General features: G+C 44.8%; 1 protein-coding gene across 1 annotated transcript in view; it reads left to right on the top strand.

Moving 5' to 3' along the window:
* Positions 1–18,976, top strand: part of itfg2 (integrin alpha FG-GAP repeat containing 2) — a 36,790-nt gene that overhangs the window by 16,309 nt on the left and 1,505 nt on the right. Inside the window, exons 9-11 of the mRNA XM_033037475.1 lie at positions 4,098–4,189; positions 5,759–5,876; positions 10,497–10,667. Coding sequence (XP_032893366.1) covers positions 4,098–4,189; positions 5,759–5,876; positions 10,497–10,667 — 381 coding nt within the window. The remainder of the gene's footprint in view (positions 1–4,097; positions 4,190–5,758; positions 5,877–10,496; positions 10,668–18,976) is intronic.

The raw sequence follows: 18,976 nt of genomic DNA, 5'->3' as shown, positions 1-18,976 counted from the left end.
AAGAAGGGTCTCGACCCGAAACGTCGCCTATTCCTTTGCTCCATAGATGCTGCCTCACCCGCTGAGATTCTCCAGCATTTTTGTCTGCCTTCGAATTTTCCAGCATCTGCAGTTCTTTCTTACACACTTAGTTTGGAAAGAATCGCCTGGATTATGTCAGATGAATCGTGTGTTTAGCTGCAGTGGAGTGTCCATGAAGATGAGTATTGTAGTTCAGAAAACCGGGGAGAATGTGTTTCCCAACAGTCATAAGTGGCAAGAATCGTGCGGAGGTTGAGGACGTAATCTGATGGTGGCCAAGCCTAAGCAAATGGATTACTGGGTTTTTTTAATTAATTTTTCAGGATATGGATGTTGTTGACAAGGCAGCATTACATAAGTATTGTTAATGGCCTTTAGTAATGTGATGCTGAGCCGCTATCTCAGACTATCTGCTGTGAAACTTCTGCTGAAGTACTCTCACAGTGCTGCTGCATGCTGGGAATGCTCCGTACAGTGCTGGCAATGGAGGGATATGGATCATGAGCAGGCAGATGAGATCAGCTTATCTTGGCATTGTGTCTGACAGATATTGTGGGCCAAAGAGACTGCACCTGTGTCATTTCTACGTGTTACGTTCTACGGCAGCAGTTCTGGGATTGAGCACTGTGACGATGAAGAAATGGCAGAATATTCTCAAGGTAGACAAAAGTGCTGGAGAAACTCAGCGGGCGCAGCAGCATCGATGGAGCGAAGGAAATAGGCAACGTTTCGGGCCGAAAACCCTGAAGGAAATATTTCCTTCGCTTCATAGATGCTGCCGCACCCGCTGAGTTTCTCCAGCACTTTTGTCTACCTTTGATTTTCCAGCATCTGCAGTTCCTTCTTAAACAGAATATTCTCAAGTCTGGGCGATGTCTGACTTGGAGGGTGAACCTGCTATTGGTTGCGTTCCCATGAGTCTGCTGCCCTTGTCCTTAGAGGTAGGGGTCAGAAGTTAGAGCGATACTGTCAGAGCAGTAAAGCCAGTCACTGCCATGCATTTTGCAGATGGCCGACGCTGCAGCCACTGTACGTTGCTGTGAGGGGAATAAATGTGGAACAAACGTGCTGTTTTGTCCTGGATGGTGTTGAACTTTATTTTATTTTAGAGATACAGCGTGGAAACAGGCCCTTCAGCCCACGAGTCCGTGCCGACCAGCGATCCGCGCCCACCAACATTTCCCTACACACACTAGGGATAATTTATAATTTTACCAAAGCCAATTTACTTACAAACTTGCACGTCTTTGGAGTGTGGGAGGAAACTGGAGCTCCTGGGGAAAACCCACGCAGTTCACGGGGAGAACGCACAAACTCCGTACAGACAGCACCGGTAGTCAGGATCGAACCCGGGTCTCTGGTGCTGCGAGGCAGCAACTCTACCGCTGCGCCACCGTGCTGCCCATAAACTGGTCAACTATGTTTAAGAAGGAACTGCAAATGCTGGAAAATTGAAGGTACACAAAAAAGCTGGAGAAACTCAGCGGGTGCCGCAGCATCTATGGAGCGAAGGAAATGGGCAACGTTTCGGGTGTTTGTGAGATTGAGACCATTGTTGAGATGAGCTGTAAGTGTGCATCAGGTTTTATTGTCAGCACTGCTGGCAATGATGGTTCCGCTTCAGACTTTGATATTCTGTTTGTGGTTGTGCCTCTATCCCCCAGTGATTTGCTTGTGGTATGTGTCTGAGGTCCTGCTAATGTAATAGAGGCTCATGTTCGCTTGCTGTTGGATTCCCAGGGCACGAGTCTCCTGCTCAGACCATGTGCCTCCACAACAAGCATTGTTTAGGGGACACAAAAAAGCTGGAGAAACTCAGCGGGTGCAGCAGCATCTATGGAGCGAAGGAAAAAGGCAACGTTTCGGGCCGAAACCCAAAGGAAATAGGCAACGTTTCGGGTCGAAACCCGGAAGGGTTTCGGCCCGAAACGTTGCCTATTTCCTTCGCTCCATAGATGCTGCTGCACCCGCTGAGTTTCTCCAGCTTTTTTGTGTACCAACTGGTCAACTATGATCCCCCAGATATTGATAAGGAGTATCTCGGTGATAGTAATTATGTCGATTCAGATATATTTACTTGAGCATTTAAATGCAGAATAGTCCAATAAACCTATTTCAATTCGAGCAAAGTGAAATGCCAAAGAGCCTTTTTATTAGTGTGTGCAGTTTCTTAATTAGTAGCTATTTCAAAAAAAAAAAAAAGTTCTTCCCTTGCCATCCACATATGCTTGTGGCTCTTGGTTAACGAGGTCTGTTGTAGCAGGGGGGTAGGCTTCTATCTTGGACAGCACAGCAGGCTGCTGGGTTATTCTGGCATTCTCCTCCTACTCAATGATCTGTTTTGCAGATCATTTCCTGGCTGGCTGGACAAAGCATTCGTCTTCACCACCAACATTAATATTGTGGGCTGCAAATAATTGCTCGACTTGAGTGTCCCAATTAGTTCAATTGCCACTTTTTCCATTCAGAACTCGGTGGAACAGAAATTTTCAGAGAGCTTGATGTGCTTCTCCTCGAACTAGAGAGAGAAAAAAGAATTTTAGTGTAAGTTATAATTATCTGGATCACAGGCATTGTTATCCAACCAAGTCAAGAATGTTTTATTATCATATGTCCCAGACGGGACAATGAAATTCTTACTTGCTGCAGCACAACAGAATATGTGAATATGTAAACATTGTATATAACGGGGGAAAAAAAGAAAAAGTTCAATAAATAACAAATATAGTGCAAATAACAAATAATAATATAGTCTTTTGCAGTTCAGAGCTCATAGCTTATTTGTTGTGTTTAATAGCCTGATGGCTGTGGGGAAGAAGCTGTTCCTGAACCTGGACGTTACAGTCTTCAGGCTCCTGTACCTTCTTCCCGATGGCAGTGGTGAGATAAGTGTGTGGCCAGGATGGTGTGGGTCCTTGATGATGTTGGCTGCCTTTTTGAGGCAGCGACTACGGTAGATCCCTTTGATGGTGGGGAGGTCAGAGCCGGTGATGGACTGGGCAGTGGTGGCAACTTTTTGTAGTCTTTTTCGCTCCCGGACGTTCAAGTTGCCGAACCAGGCCACGATGCAACCTGTCAGAATGCCCGCTACTGTGCACCTGTAGATGTTTAGGACCAACAGTGTGTCCAGTGTTGCTGTGTATTACACATCATTCAAATGATGAGGATGAAAATGAAAAGACATGGATCCTCTAAAACAAACTTGATATTCTGATCCCACAATAACAATACCCAGTACCCACACACAAGTAATTATTGCCATTCCCGTGTTTAAAGCCCTGTATTACAGTCCTAATGAGTGTTTCCATTTCCTCCAGTCTTAATGATGTAAAGCAAGTTAATCCCAGGAAAGGATACGTGACATAAAACCAGTAAATGCTGAAAACACTCAGCAGATAGGAGCATCGGTGGAAAAAGAAACAGAATAGATGTTTCAGGTAGACGAGCCTTTCTTTGAACAGCATTTGTGGCACTAAAGCATCGAGCGCTGAATTGATTAACTCTTAACTAATTTTGAGAACGTTCATAATTAATTATTAGTTTTGATTAAATTAAATGCAGATATTCTCTCCATGAGAGGTGGATGCACAGAGTCTCTTGCCCAGAGTAGGTTAATCAAGGACCAGAGGACATAGGTTCAAGGTAAAGGGGAAAAGATTTAATAGGAATCTGAGCGGTAACTTTTTCACACAAAGGGTGGTGGGAGCATGGAACAAGCTGCCAGAGGAGGTAGTTGAGGCTGGGACTATCCCATCATTTAAGAAACAGTTAGACAGGTACATGGATAGGACAGTTTTGGAGGGATCTCGACCAAGCGCAGGCAGGTGGGACTAGTGTAGCTGGGACATGCTGGCCGGTGTGGGCAAGTTAGGCCAGTTTCCCCTGTATCACTCTATGACTCTTAAGTGTTCTGCAAAACTGTTGCCGAGTCTTGACAATGTAAAGGTGATAAACCTCCTTTTGTTTTCTGGATTTGTTCTTCAATACTACTATTTCTGTCCAAAGATTTTAATACATTGCTAACTCGAGTTCAGATGGCCAATGAGTAAAGCTTTGTTGACTGCTTCTTTGAACAGGAACCCTGAAACTGATGGATGGGTCAGATAAACTTCTATGGTCTGTTCAAGTGGATCATCAACTTTTTGCCTTGGAGAAGTTAGATGTAACGGTGAGTCAAAACTGCTCATTTTTAATCTTCTAGCAATCACCAAATCTCAGGCTTCTTTCTTTTCACTTTTGTGTCCTTAATACAAGTAGGGTTTTCCATTGAGAATCACATCACCTCATAGACCGCAGGAATGAGGCCCAGGAATTCATTGGCACTGAGTAGCTGCCAAAGCTTCTAAACAGGGCAAATTAAATGTGATGGTCATGAGTTTGAATGGCCGCAGTGATTACTGTGAAGCTGGCCTTGAGCTCGTCACCAAATTCACACAGTTCAGTTTAGTTTAGAGATACAGCGCAGAAACAGGCCATTCGGCCCACCAAGTCCGTACCGACCAGCGATCCCCGCACATTACACTACCCTACACACACACACACTAGGGACAATTTTACATTTATACATTTATACCAAGCCAATTAGCCTACAAACCTGTACGTCTTTGGAGTGTGGGAGGAAACCGGAGATCTCGGAGAACGGGGAGAACGTTGAATCTCCGTACAGACAAGCACCCGTGGGCAGGATGGGGGCTCTGGCATTGTAAGGCAGTAACTATACCGCTACGCCATTGTACCACCCTGTTGTAGAGACATACAACACCGAAACAGGCCCTTTGGCCCACCATGCCTATGCCAAGCATCAAGTACCTGTCTCTACTAATGCTATTTACCAACTCTTGGTCCACAGCCCACTATAAGGTTGCAACTCAGATGCTCAGCCAGGTGCTTCTTATTTTTTTGTGAGCATCTCTGTCTCCACCATTGCAGAATTGCTCTCAGCCCAGTCAGCTGCAATTTATCCCTTCAGATAAAAATAAGTTTAATTTGACACCTAATTCACTTTCATATCTTCAGTATTAAAAATGTTAAGGCCATTTTCATACTCGGAAATTAGCATCTTGTCCCCTATTGCTTTATAATAATCATGGAGAGAGAATGACACAAAATATAGACAATTTAGACGGCTCATGACATGATTGTCCAAAAACAAGAGGATTGAAATCATCTTGCGAGTGGGTTTTTCTGGAACGCGATCGATTGGAACGTTGCATTGCGGTGAATTTGAACTCGACATCGGCAATAAAAAACACTGCCGGTTCGTATGGGGCCCAAAGAACATTTTCGCAACGTAAAATTAGATTAAAGCCATCCCAAGAAGCAAGATTATATGTAAAATAGACGACTTACCCTTTGTTTTGTCCCGTTCTTGCGATCAGTCACGTTGTAGGCGTTGAGGACATTAGAAGTCGCCTTTTATTCTAATCCAATTATTAAATTGTCCAGCGAATTAAAATAAAAAAATACCGGGAACGGAAGTCCGATCGATTTTTCTTCATCAGCTAGCAGCCCGAGGAAATCCGCCTCCGACAGGTTGTACAAACCCCCCCCCCCCCCCATAGGCGCCAAAGTCGCGCACGCGGCCAGTGGCAGAACTGCAGCGATGCTGAAGGTAGGTATTGTAACATCGCTATATATTGCCACAGCATGTGAGCCAACCGATGCTTCAGAAACCAGCACCGTTTGGCGTTGGTAAGTGCGTTGATGCAGGCGTAATTGTCGTCTGCACTTCCTTCAGGGTGACGGCCGAGAAGAAGTGGTGGCCTGTGCGTGGGACGGTCAAACCTACATCATTGACCAAAATAGGTCTGTGGTTCGCTTTCAGTTTGATGAGAACGTCAGTGCCTTTTGTGCTGGTAAGTGTTCATTTTTAGGGGGAAAAAAGACGCCATGTGATGGGGTAACTCAGCGGGTCAGTCAGCATCTCTGGAGGGCGTGGACAGGTGCCGTTTCACTTTGGGATGCTTCTTCAATCTGACTGTGGTGGTGGTGGTGGAGGTGGAGGTGGGGGGTGGTACAAAGCCAGGCAAGTGATAGGTGGATATAGTTGAGGGGGGGGGGTGGGGGGTTTAATTGGACAAAGGCCAGAGATGAAAAGACAAAAAGAGTGCAATAAGGAGAGAAGAAGCGCGATTTGTGAAGCCAGAGGAAGGATTATCGGTGGAAGGAAACTAGGGGGAGGGGAGGGAAGGAAGAAATAGGAGCCGAGTCCAGGTGGAACACAGAGAAAATGTTTAGACCGGTGAGCTGCTCAAGTCCATTTTATTTGGAAACTTGCCATTAATGACCTGAATAAATGGAATAGTTGCAAAGACTGAGCAAGCTAATTAGTATTTGTGAAATGAATAGATTATTTTTGTTGCTCGCCCATTTTTGTTCGAAAGTGCTTTGGTTTTCAATTTAGATTCACAGCATCTGCAACTTCTTTGTTGCATCAGGGGCTTCAACTTTCTTTAATCATCGACTGCATTGTCATAAATCTCTAGTTCCTTTGTTAAAAAATAATTGTGAGCAGATTCATCAGGGGAGCAGGCAAAAACAAAATAATGAGATTTGTTTCTGGTACTGTTCCCGATCTTAAATTACATTACTTTGTACAATAATCTTATAAGTGGCACTTTTTACCAATGCTTTAAAAAAAATCTGATATTCAAGATCCTCTGCCTTTTGTACTGGTTATATCCTAAAAAGTTGAAAAACAAGTAATTGCAGATGCTGATTATCCAAAAAGACACAGAGTGCAGAAACGTCACCTATCCATGTTCTCCAGAGATGCTGCCTGACCCGCTGAGTTACTCCAGCACTCTGTGAAACGTCACCTATCCATGCTCTCCAGAGATGCTGCCTGACCCGCTGAGTTACTCCAGCACTCTGTGAAACGTCACCTATCCATGTTCTCCAGAGATGCTGCCTGACCCACTGAGTTACTCCAGCACTCTGTGAAACGTCACCTATCCATGTTCTCCACAGATGCTGCCTGACCCGCTGAGTTACTCCAGCACTCTGTGAAACGTCACCTATCCATGTTCTCCAGAGATGCTGCCTGACTCGCTGAGTTACTCCAGCACTCTGTGAAACGTCACCTATCCATGTTCTCCACAGATGCTGCCTGACCTGCTGAGTTATTCCAGCACTCTGTGAAACGTCACCTATCCCTGTTCTCCAGAGATGCTGCCTGACCCGCTGAGTTACTCCAGCACTCTGTGAAACGTCACCTATCCATGTTCTCCACAGATGCTGCCTGACCCGCTGAGTTACTCCAGCACTCTGTGAAACGTCACCTATCCATGTTCTCCAGAGATGCTGCCTGACCCACTGAGTTACTCCAGCACTCTGTGAAACGTCACCTATCCATGTTCTCCACAGATGCTGCCTGACCCGCTGAGTTACTCCAGCACTCTGTGAAACGTCACCTATCCATGTTCTCCAGAGATGCTGCCTGACCCGCTGAGTTACTCCAGCACTCTGTGAAACGTCACCTATCCATGTTCTCCACAGATGCTGCCTGACCCGCTGAGTTACTCCAGCACTCTGTGAAACGTCACCTATCCATGTTCTCCACAGATGCTGCCTGACCCGTTGAGTTACTCCAGCACTCTGTGTCTTATTTCATCATAAATGATTTTTGATTAAGTAGGTTTGTCGGCGTGGCTTCCTTTTCATAAAATTACATTAAATATGTCTAATCATATTCTGATTTCATAATAGACCTGTCACGTGCTTGCTTAATAATGGGTTCCAGCATCTTCCAACAATTAAACATCATTGTTGCTCTAGAGTTGTCTTTTAAGGTTCAAATCCTCAAATAAATGGCTTGCCAAGACAGTGAGCCGGATTTAGTAGTATCAATGTGCTGACAGCATTTGCTACTGAATTTGGTTAAAATCTGCTCATTCACTTTCACCGACCGGTCTTGAGTCAGAACTTCGACAAAAAGCTGGAAGACATTTCCACGATCTCCTTCACTTTTATTGTAGGAGGGGCCTTTAACAGGCTGAAGAGTGCCATCATGTGGAGTGGTTAGGACTAGTCTGGCCTGCAGAAACAGGACAAAATTATCAATTGGACAAACACATTCTCAAATTTAGTTCAAATGCTTTCAACATGATACATTTAAAAATATTTAAAATCTCTCAAAAATTATCAATTGACTATTCACACGTGCCTTTGAGCTTAAATATTTAAATATTTAAAAAAATTAAAATATTTAAGGGCAGCGATAGAGCCACTGCCTCACAGCAGAAGAGTGGCCGACTAGGAAAAGGGGAGATGCAGCGAGACCTGGGTGTCATGGTACACCAGTCATTGAAAGTGGGCATGCAGGTGCAGCAGGCAGTGAAGAAAGCCAATGGTATGTTAGCTTTCATAGCAAAAGGATTTGAGTATAGGAGCAGGGAGGTTCTACTGCAGTTGTACAGGGTCTTGGTGAGACCACACCTGGAGTATTGCGTACAGTTTTGGTCTCCAAATCTGAGGAAGGACATTATTGCCATAGAGGGAGTGCAGAGAAGGTTCACCAGACTGATTCCTGGGATGTCAGGACTGTCTTATGAAGAAAGACTGGATAGACTTGGTTTATACTCTCTAGAATTTAGGAGATTGAGAGGGGATCTTATAGAAACTTACAAAATTCTTAAGGGGTTGGACAGGCTAGATGCAGGAAGATTGCTCCCGATGTTGGGGAAGTCCAGGACAAGGGGTCACAGCTTAAGGATAAGGGGGAAATCCTTTAAAACTGAGATGAGAAGAACTTTTTTCACACAGAGAGTGGTGAATCTCTGGAACTCCCTGCCACAGAGGGTAGTCGAGGCCAGTTCATTGGCTATATTTAAGAGGGAGTTAGATGTGGCCCTTGTGGCTAAGGGGATCAGAGGGTATGGAGAGAAGGCAGGTACGGGATACTGAGTTGGATGATCAGCCATGATCATATTGAATGGCGGTGCAGGCTCGAAGGGCCGAATGGCCTACTCCTGCACCTAATTTCTATGTTTCTATGTAAGAGACCCAGGTTCAATCCTGACCACGGGTGCTGCCTGTACGGCATTTGTACGTTCTCCTCGTGACCTGCGTGGGTTTTCTCTGTGATCTTGGGTTTCCTCCCACACTCCAAAGACGCACAGATTTGTAGGTTATTTGGCTTGGTATAATTGTAAAAGTTGTCACCAGTCCGTGTAGGGTAGTGTTAATGCGCAGGGATCGCTGGTCGGCGCAGACTCGGTGGCCTGGTTCCGCGCTGTAGAAAATGCTGGAACTACCTCTAAACTATCTCTAAACTAAATCAAACTACTCAGCAGCTCAGACATTTAATTTGTAGTTAAATGCTTTAGGACAGTGAATTGTTTAACTTTCACCATAGCAGCATAAGGCATTAAGCGCCCCTGTAAATACTCATGTCACTCCGTCTGATAGGAGTGGCCAGATGAGTTTGACAATGTATCTGAACAGCAGTGACCCTGATAACTCATTAGTTCCTGACTTTTGCTCTTATTCCCAGCAGTCATATAATAGAATTCATTGTTCGAAAAAACAAAACTATGTTACTTTATTGGTTTATATTTCTGGTTCATAATGTCCACAGGAAATCAGTACAAATACTTGAAGTCCAAAAAGGTAAAGTCTGAGTGTGGTCCTGCACTGAATTCATGACGTTATCACAGATTGGATGTAAATATATATATTTTCAAACAGGGGCAACTTCTCCCCATTTGCTTGAAGGAAGAAACATATATGGAGAAAGTCTATTACCTCTCTAAATTTTAAATGCAAGCTTAACTTGAAATTATTTTAAATTTATTATTTTTATTTATTTAATTCTTTTTTTCGAACAGAATAAAAAGCAAGTGTGAAAGCATACAAAAAACAAAAAAAACAAAACAAGAATATTTATAGTGTCATAAATAATATCTATAAATAAATTAAATCGTATGTGTCCAAAAAGGAGCAGGAAGAAGCCAAAGCTTATTAATTCCCACCCCTTATTCAACTGCTTATAATTATCTTATACAAATTTAGCAGCTATATGTACACCATATGTACACCAGCAGCTATATGTACACCAAATTATTTACATTTATACACTAATCAAATATTTACAAAGCCATACCAAAAAAAGAGAGGAAAAAAGAAAAAAGAAAAGAAAAATTTACTATAAGGTGGCCCAATCTCATGCAAGGAACGATATAAATGTCATTAGCTTTTCCTCGTGCCTATTTTTGTTCTCAAAATTATTACTTTTTCCTATGTATGTCAAACACTCAAAGCCTGATTCTTCTTTGTAGAAGGTAATGTCTGGTATAACAAAGTTCAAAATGGCAGAAATTGATAGATGCCACTGAATTAGAATGAATTCTTCCCTAATAGAAAAAGGTATTTTTCCTGTTTGTTCCCGTCTCATAAAACAAGTTTCTTAGACATAATGGAGAGCTCGTTTTCACGTTTCACTTCTCTCTCTGTGTTCTGCGCTGTGGCACATCCAGGCATGTATGCATGCAAACACGGTCGCAACACCCCTTGTTTGGTGTACGTCAGCTTCAACCACAAGATCTACGTGTACTGGAGGGTGGAGCTGGAGAGAATGGAGTCCACCAACATCCTGAAGGTGCTGGAGACAGAAGAGTTCAGGGACCTCCTACAAGCAACATCCGTTGGTAAGTGTTTCTCATATTTCATATCTCGTGGATCTCATATTTAGCTTGGGCAGCTTCCAGCCAATGGTGTGAGTGTTGATTTATCTAACTTCAAGTAGGCCCGGCATTCCCTCTCTCTATCCCTCCCCCACCCAAGTCACACCAGCTTCACCCAACAAACAGCTAACAGTTCAGTCTGAAGAAGGGTTTCGGCCCGAAACGTTGCCTATTTCCTTCGCTCCATAGATGCTGCTGCACCCGCTGAGTTTCTCCAGCATTTTTGTGTACCTTCGATTTTCCAGCATCTGCAGTTCCTTCTTAAACAGCTAACAATGGCCTGTTTCCTTTATCATCATTACATTTTTGCATATCTTTCATTCATTGTTCTTTCTCTCTCCACATCACCGTCTATATCTCTCCTTTCCCTTTGCCGCGACTTCAGTCTGAAGAAGGGTCTCGACCCGAAATGTCGCCCATTCCATCTCTCCAGGGATGCTGCCTGTCCCGCTAAGGAGCGGCGGTCAACGGGATAGATGGTAGGAGAGAGGAGGCAGGGACTGGGGAATGGGAGAGGGGCTTTTATTGGGTGGGTGTCTGCAGGAGAGTTCCGCTGTCCTGTCGCTCCGGTGACTGTCGGTTGGCCCACAGCCAGCGCGGAGAAACAACGCCGCCCCGCCGGGCCAACCGACAGCCCCGGAGCGGGCACGGGTCCCCGGTGCTGCTGACGCCGCCGATCCGCCGCTGGGCCGTCCCCGTTGGGAGGCGGTCGGAGGTGTCGGGCCAGGCTCGCAGCCGGTGCGGAGGGGGCTCCACTCTGGCTCCCGGGGGGTTTGGTGGAGGTTAAAAATCACAATATTTTACATAGTTAAAAATTCACGCAGCATAAAAGTTTACAATACATAATTCAAATACTTTTCTCTGAAATTATAGTAACTTTTTATTTTCACATACATTCTCTCACTGATTTGCGTTTGTATATTTTGGATGTTTTTAATACAACATGTGATTATTTTGCCGCCCACCTGAAAGCTTAAATCGGCCACTAGTGAGCGGTACCGCCCAGGTTGAAGAGCACTGGTTTAGAGCTACAGCGTGGAAACAGGCCATTCGGCCCACTGACTCCGCACCAACCAGTGACCCCTGCACACTAACATTATCCTACACACACGAGGGACAATTTACAATTTTACCAAAGCATATTAACACCCATGGAGCACCCGTAGAAAACCCACGCAGGTCACTGGGGGAATTTGCAAACTCCGTACAAACAGCACCCGTAGTTCGGGATCGAACCCGGGTCTCTGGCACTGTAAGGCAGCAGTTCTACCGCTGCGCCACCGTGTGGCCCTTAGACTACATTTATGGAGAAAGAGGCCCTTAATATTTGCGGTGAAAGACCTGAGACAAACTTCCTCTTGAATTGGGCACCTCATTGCCAACCCAGCTCCTTGCTTTACTGCAGTTTTGCCCGTTGTCCAAACACTCCCCTCCTCAACATACAGCTCCACAGGTCTGACCTTGAACTAAACACGACAACCTCATCTGCATGTCTAGACTGATTGTAATTAGGGGGCAAACAAATTCAAAATGCCATTGTGTACAAGCATCATGTCACCGACTTTAGGTCATAAGGTCATAAGTGATAGCAGCAGAATTAGGACATTCGGCCCATCAAGCCTACTCCGCCATTCAATCATGGACGATCTATCTCTCCATCCTAACCCCATTCTCCTGCCTTCTCCCCATAACACCTGACACCCGTACTAATCAAGAATCTATCTACCTCTGCCTTAGAAATAACCACTGACAACCTCCGCAGCCTTCTGTGGCAAAGAATTCCACTTTGTCAGGTTCTGACAAGCGAATGAAATAAAAACAGAAGAAAGTTCAAGAAGGGCAGATAACCTTCGATTTTCCAGCATCTGCAGTTCCTTCTTTAACAGAAATCTGGCTGGCTTTCCAAAATCCTGGAACAGGTTTCCCTGGTTCATTACTTTTCCCACCCTTGAGGCTATCACCTCTCCTGGCCCCGAATAATTAGAAATTCCCTCCTGCTGATGTTTTATCAGCAGATACTTTCCTGGCGTTGAATATTCTGCCAGCTGCTGTGGAATTAAATTAGACGAGGGACAGCTCCGAACTTGTGGGGGAGAAAATAGAGCATCAAGGGCCTGTCCCACTTACGCGATTTTTTTCGGCGACTTGCCGGCACCCGTCATGGTCGCAGCAGGTTGGCGAAAATTTTCAACCTGTTGAAAATCCAGCGGCAACCAGGAAAAGGTCAAGAATCAAGAGTGTTTTATTGTGATATGTCCCAGATGGGACAATGAAATTCTTACTTGCTGCAGCACAACAGAATATGTGAATATGTAAACACAGTACATAACGGGGGAAGAGAAAAAAAACACAAAAAAGCTGCAGTCGCGAGGTGACGCCTGTTTGGTGATGAGTAGTCGCCCAAAGAGTCGCACCTTTTTCTGGGCGCCCGCCGTTGGATTTTCAACACGTTGAAAATTTTCGTAATCCTGCTGCCACCATGACTGGTGCTGACAAGTCGCCGAAAAAAATCACGTAAGTGGGACAAGCCCTTTAGAGTCAAAATCACATCTTATTGCTCAGAATCGTTCATCAGTAATCGCAGGATTCTCAAAAGGCTGCTAATCCCAAAGGTTTATCATGAAGGTAGTGTATAATTGGAAGCATCCAGGTTTATTTATTCTCTGCATCATGTGTAGGCCACAGGCCAGTAGAGTTTTTGACAGCTGACAAGTCTAGAAACATAGAAAATAGGTGCAGGAGTTGGCCATTCAGCCCCTCGAGCCAGCGCCGCCATTCTATACGATCATGGCTGATCATCCAAAATCAGTACCCCGTTCCTGCTTTCTCCCCATATCCCTTGATTCCGTTAGCCCAAAGAGGTAAATCTAACTCTCTCTTGAAAACATCTAAGATGTCTTATCACCTAAGATGGTGCTTACCTGTGCCAACATGTTACCAGCAGCACAATAGAAAATCTTCAAATATAGTATTTCTGAGCTCACTTGTAAAACAAATCCTGAACTTCTACAGGTGCATGGTAGAGAGCATTCTGACTGGTTGCATCGTGGCCTGGTTCGGCAACTTGAACGTCCAGGAGTGAAAAAGACGTAAATGATGCGTCGTGCGTCGTGACACGTAAATGACATGCAAATAACACCTAAGTGGGACAGGCCCTTAAGGGTGCCCAAAGACAATGCAGTTGGCCGCAAAGCTGCAGAGCCCTGTGCAGAGCCTCACCCACATGCTGGACAGCAGCTTCCCTCAGAGTCTGCAGCACCACACCCCCACTGCAGGAAGCGACGTGGGGAAGTCCAGGCAGCAGGGAAACCTGGCCATCAGAAGATGATTAGTACGGGTGTCAGGGGATATGGGGAGAAGGCAGGAGAATGGGGTTTGGAGAGAGAGATAGATCCGCCATGATTGAATGGCGGAGTAGACTTGATGGGCCGAATGGCCTAATTCTGCTCCTAGCACATGAAGATCTGGATGCATCGATCACCATCCAGATGGCATCGTTCCATTTCCCTCCACAGATGCTGCCTGACTCGCTGTGCTTTGAGTACAGGATGCAGGCATGTGGGCGTTGCGGACGTGGTCAGAATTTATTATCTGTCCCTAATTGTCCTTGAACAGAGTGAGTTACTTGCTTGGTTGGTATCAAAGGTTTTAAGTATCAATTAGGTTACTGCGTGTCTGGACGCCAGATTGCATTAAGATGATAGATTTCCTGCCAGCCTTTCACTTGAAAAGGCAAAACAAAACCAAATGTCTTCTTCTTCTTCTTCTTCTTGTGTATGGCGTGCACAGCCTAATGTTGCAGACACCAAAATACTACATCTATTTGTTTGTGCACGTGGGGTTGATTGCATTAGTCGAAGCAAGGTTGCAATCTCCCACCCCAACACAAAAGTAAAACGATCTAAAGCAAAAAAAAGACGTCAAAGAGTATTTATGAATCATTGTCCCTTTTCAAACATCACGTAACTTTACGGTTATCTTCAGTGGCATTAAGGTGTCAGAATTAATTTAGCTGCCTGAATTGATATTCCCCAGCTTCTCTCGTTGTGTTTGATCATTTCTCTGCATCATCAGTTCATGTCTCCAGGATGTCACTCTTTAATATGATTAAACTTCAGGGGGAGAAATACAATTCCAAACTGTTCGCAAATAAGGATAGTTAACTTCACCATGTACTTCATAGTAATACCAGTTTGTAAGTGATAAGAGCGGAATTATGCCATTCGGTCCATCAAGTCTACTCCGCCATTCGATCATGGCTGATCTATCTCTCCCTCTTAACCCCATTCTCCTGCCTTCTCCCCATAATCCCTGACGCCGGTACTAATCAAAAGTCAGCAACACAGTTGCGCGTTCTGAACACACAGCATTCAGAAGTAGTCCCAGTACGTAGTCCATGCAGTCTCCGTCAGTCCTTGTGAGTGTCACTGTGATATAAGTCAACGCCGTAAAATTGTCTGCAAATATTTTACTTATAGTAAGGTAAAATTGTCAGCAAAACCTTTGCTTGTACTTTGGTGCCTTTAATTAGGTACAATTTTCACCAAGGCCGTTACTTATTGTAAGCAATCTGAAATTCCTGGCCACACGGAGATATATTTTATTTTAGTTTAGTTTAGTGTAGAGATACAGCGTGGAAACAGGCCCTTCGGCCCACTGAGTCCGTGCCGACCAGCAATCCCTACACACTAACACTGTCCTACACACACTAGGGACAATTTACAATCCTTTTACAATTTACCAAAGCTAATTAACTTACATACCTGCACGTCTTGGAGAAAACCCACGCAGGTCACGGAGAGAACGTACAAATTCCGTGCAGGCAGCACCTGTGGTCAGGATCGAAGCCGGGTTTACTGAAAATGTTACCGGTAAAAAAAGGCAACAACTCTACCGCTGCTCTGAGTATGAGTTCATCATCTACATTCACGTATCCGTGCCAAATAATAAAAATGGTTTGGTTTGGAACTAGTTGGAGGGATTGGAGTCAGATTCCCAGCAAAATTATGTTTAAAATGTATTTCTGGAGCATTCAGGAGCAGAGACCACCCAAGAATACCATGAGCCATCACCACCCAGGGACTGAGCCATCCTACAGCATCGCCCCCAGCAATTAACACTGCTGCTGGCTGGGGCAGCACAATGTAATGTTGAACTGTGATCTGACAGTCTGTACTATGGGCACGCTGGCGCAGTGGTAGAGCTACTGCCTCACGGCGCCGGAGACCCGGGTTCGATCCTGACTAAGGGGCCTTGTCTGTACGGAGTTTGTACGTTCTCCCCGTGACCTGCGTGGGTTTTCTCCGAGATCTTCGGTCTCCTCCCACACTCCAAAGACGTACAGGTTTGTAGGTTAATTGGCTTGGTATCAATATCAAATTGTGTGTGTAGGGTAGCGTTACTGTGCAGGGATCGCTGGTCGGTGTGGACTGGGTGGGCCGAAGGGCCTGTTTCCACACTGTGCCTCTGAACTAAACTGTACTCCATTCTGCGCACATGGAACCAGAATGTCAACATCTCGAACATGAACAACACTCATACAGAACAACATACATAATGGCAGGTCAGTCTGAGGAAGGGTCTTGACCTGAAGCGTCACCCATTCCTTCTCTCCAGAGATGCTGCCTGTCCCGCTGAGTTACTCCAGCATTTTGTGTCTGTACTCCTACTGATTCTGCTGAAGAGGCACATCAGAATCAAAATCAACTCAGTGCCTTTCTTTCAGTTACGAGAACTCTTCATAGCAGAGGCCGATGAACTTTCTGAGTAATGCAAGGTTGTTATGTCCTGTTAAGAGACACAGACATATTTAAGAAGAGAAACGATTGCCACAGGGTTATCAAAAGTCTGTAGCTTTATATGGCATTCTCTGGAGATATTACTAATTATTCAGACTGCAAAAACAGGATAGATTGCAGCATTATCTAAAAATATTAACTGTGGGAACAAGAGCCTTGTCTGACATTTGCCCCTTGTTCATGAAAAAACAGCTGTACCCATGGTTTGGTTCCTTTGGGAGTCTACTGAAATATGTTGTAGTTTGAATGAGAAGGAAGCTTAGCTCTTCAACATGGTCAAGAAGAACAACCTTTCTAAACTGTTATGATGTTCAAATACAATTTAGTGAACCAGTTTTCCTGTGGACAGTAAGTCTCAGGTCGAGTTAAAACCACATCAAAGTGATGCAGAAAACATCGACCTGAAAGCCATCATAATCTTGCTTTGCACAATAGCAACCCAACATAGACACAAAGAACTGCAAATGCTGTAATCTTGTGTAGAACACAAAGAGATGGAGTAACTCATCGGGTCAGGCAGCATCTCTGGAGGACATGGATATGACGTTTCACAGAGTGCTGGAGTAACTCAGCAGGTCAGGCAGCATCTGTGGAGAACATGGATAGGTGAAGTTTCACAGAGTGCTGGAGTAACTCAGCGGGTCAGGCAGCATCTGTGGAGAACATGGATAGGTGACGTTTCACAGAGTGCTGGAGTAACTCAGCGGGTCAGGCAGCATCTGTGGAGAAAGTGGATAGGTGACGTTTCACAGAGTGCTGGAGTAACTCAGTGGGTCAGGCAGCATCTGTGGAGAACGTGGATAGGTGACGTTTCACAGAGTGCTGGAGTAACTCAGCGGGTCAGGCAGCATCTGTGGAGAACATGGATAGGTGGTCTTGGGTCAGCATCCTTCTTCAATCTGGTTACGGTAGAGTCTGAAGAAGTGTCCTGACTCTAAACGTCACCTATTCATGTTCTCCACAGATGCTGCCTGACCCGCTGAGTTACTCCAGCACTCTGTGAAACGTCACCTATCCATGTTCTCCACAGATGCTGCCTGGCCCGCTGAGTTACTCCTATACTTTGTATATCTTTTTGTAAACCAGCATCTGCAGTTCCTTGTGTCTCCACTGGTTATCTTAAGCTGTGACCAACCATCTCTGATGGCTGAAAGCCCACAAAAGTAATGGCAAATGAATAAAAGGAACTTTACTACTGACACAAGAAAATGGAGCACCCCATCATCTTACAGCCACCCTGATATCTGATAAATCAAGATGAAGACTTAGTTTAGTTTATTGTCACCTGTGCCGAGGTACAGTGAAAAGCTTTTGTTGCGTGCTAACTAGTCAGTGAGAAAACTATACATGTTTACAATCAAGCCATCCAAAGTGTACAGATGCTTGCTGAAGGGAATAACGTTTATTGCAAGATAAAGTCCAGCAAAAGCCGATTTACAGATAGTCCGAGGGTTGCCATTGAGGTAGATAGAAGCTCAGGACCACTCTCTAGTTGGTGATAGGATGGTTCAGTTGCCTGATAACGGCAAAATCACAACATGGTTCCAAAAAGATTGCTTGTAACTCTTTAAGAAAGAACTGCAGATGCTGGAAAAATCGAAGATAGACAAGAGGTGGGAATTTCTAGTGAAATCAATGTCTGGGCAACAATTCTTTGGAGCCTGGGAAAACAACCCCAGTCATCCACATCCCAGAAGTGGAACACGCTGACATCTCTCTAGGAGGTGAGAGCTGGGAGAAGGGAAGGGAAGGAAAGCTTGGCAAGTCTGGATATTTGTGGAAAACTCTTCTGAGATCCCACACTGTGGCAAGGTCTCACATACTGTCAGATGATCCATCGGGGAAAAGTACTGGCACGCCGCCCACCATCTCCCATCAATTCTTCCAGCCAGCGCTTACAAGAGTTGCCAACAAACTGCCAGAAGCACTGCAAACAAGCGAAGGAAATCTTTATAGTTTATATATTTAACGGATAGATAAAATGAAAATAGCATGCCACAGGGCTCTAGCATGGGTGACTAAGTGTAACTGTTCACAGACGCAGAATGTTTAACATGTTATATATTTCAATGTTCCATGCTGTTAATATTTCATAGGCATTAAACCTGCATGTTGCATTGCAAGCATGGTATACGTCATAAAGGTCGCAAGGTAGGACTGCTTAAGCAGAAAGAGGAAAAGCACTTTGGAGCCTTCGTAAAGGGTAGCAAGTGTTTACAAAAAATAAAAGCTCTCCTAGATCTTTGAACTAGAAAAGAATGTGGAAAGGTAGACAAAATTGCTGGAGAAACTCAGCGGGTGCAGCAGCATCTATGGAGCGAAGGAAATAGGCAACGTTTTGGGCATCTCATAGCATCGGATGTTAGACAAAAGTGCTGGAGAAACTCAGCGGGTGCAGCAGCATCTATGGAGCGAAGGAAATAGGCAACGTTTCGGGCATCTCATAGCATCGGATGTTAGACAAAAGTGCTGGAG

The sequence above is a fragment of the Amblyraja radiata genome, chromosome 19, assembly GCF_010909765.2.
Source record: "Amblyraja radiata isolate CabotCenter1 chromosome 19, sAmbRad1.1.pri, whole genome shotgun sequence".
Classification (NCBI taxonomy): Eukaryota; Metazoa; Chordata; class Chondrichthyes; order Rajiformes; family Rajidae; genus Amblyraja; species Amblyraja radiata.
The sequence above is the reverse complement of the archived record's forward strand: the minus strand, read 5'-3'. Positions and strand labels throughout refer to the sequence as shown.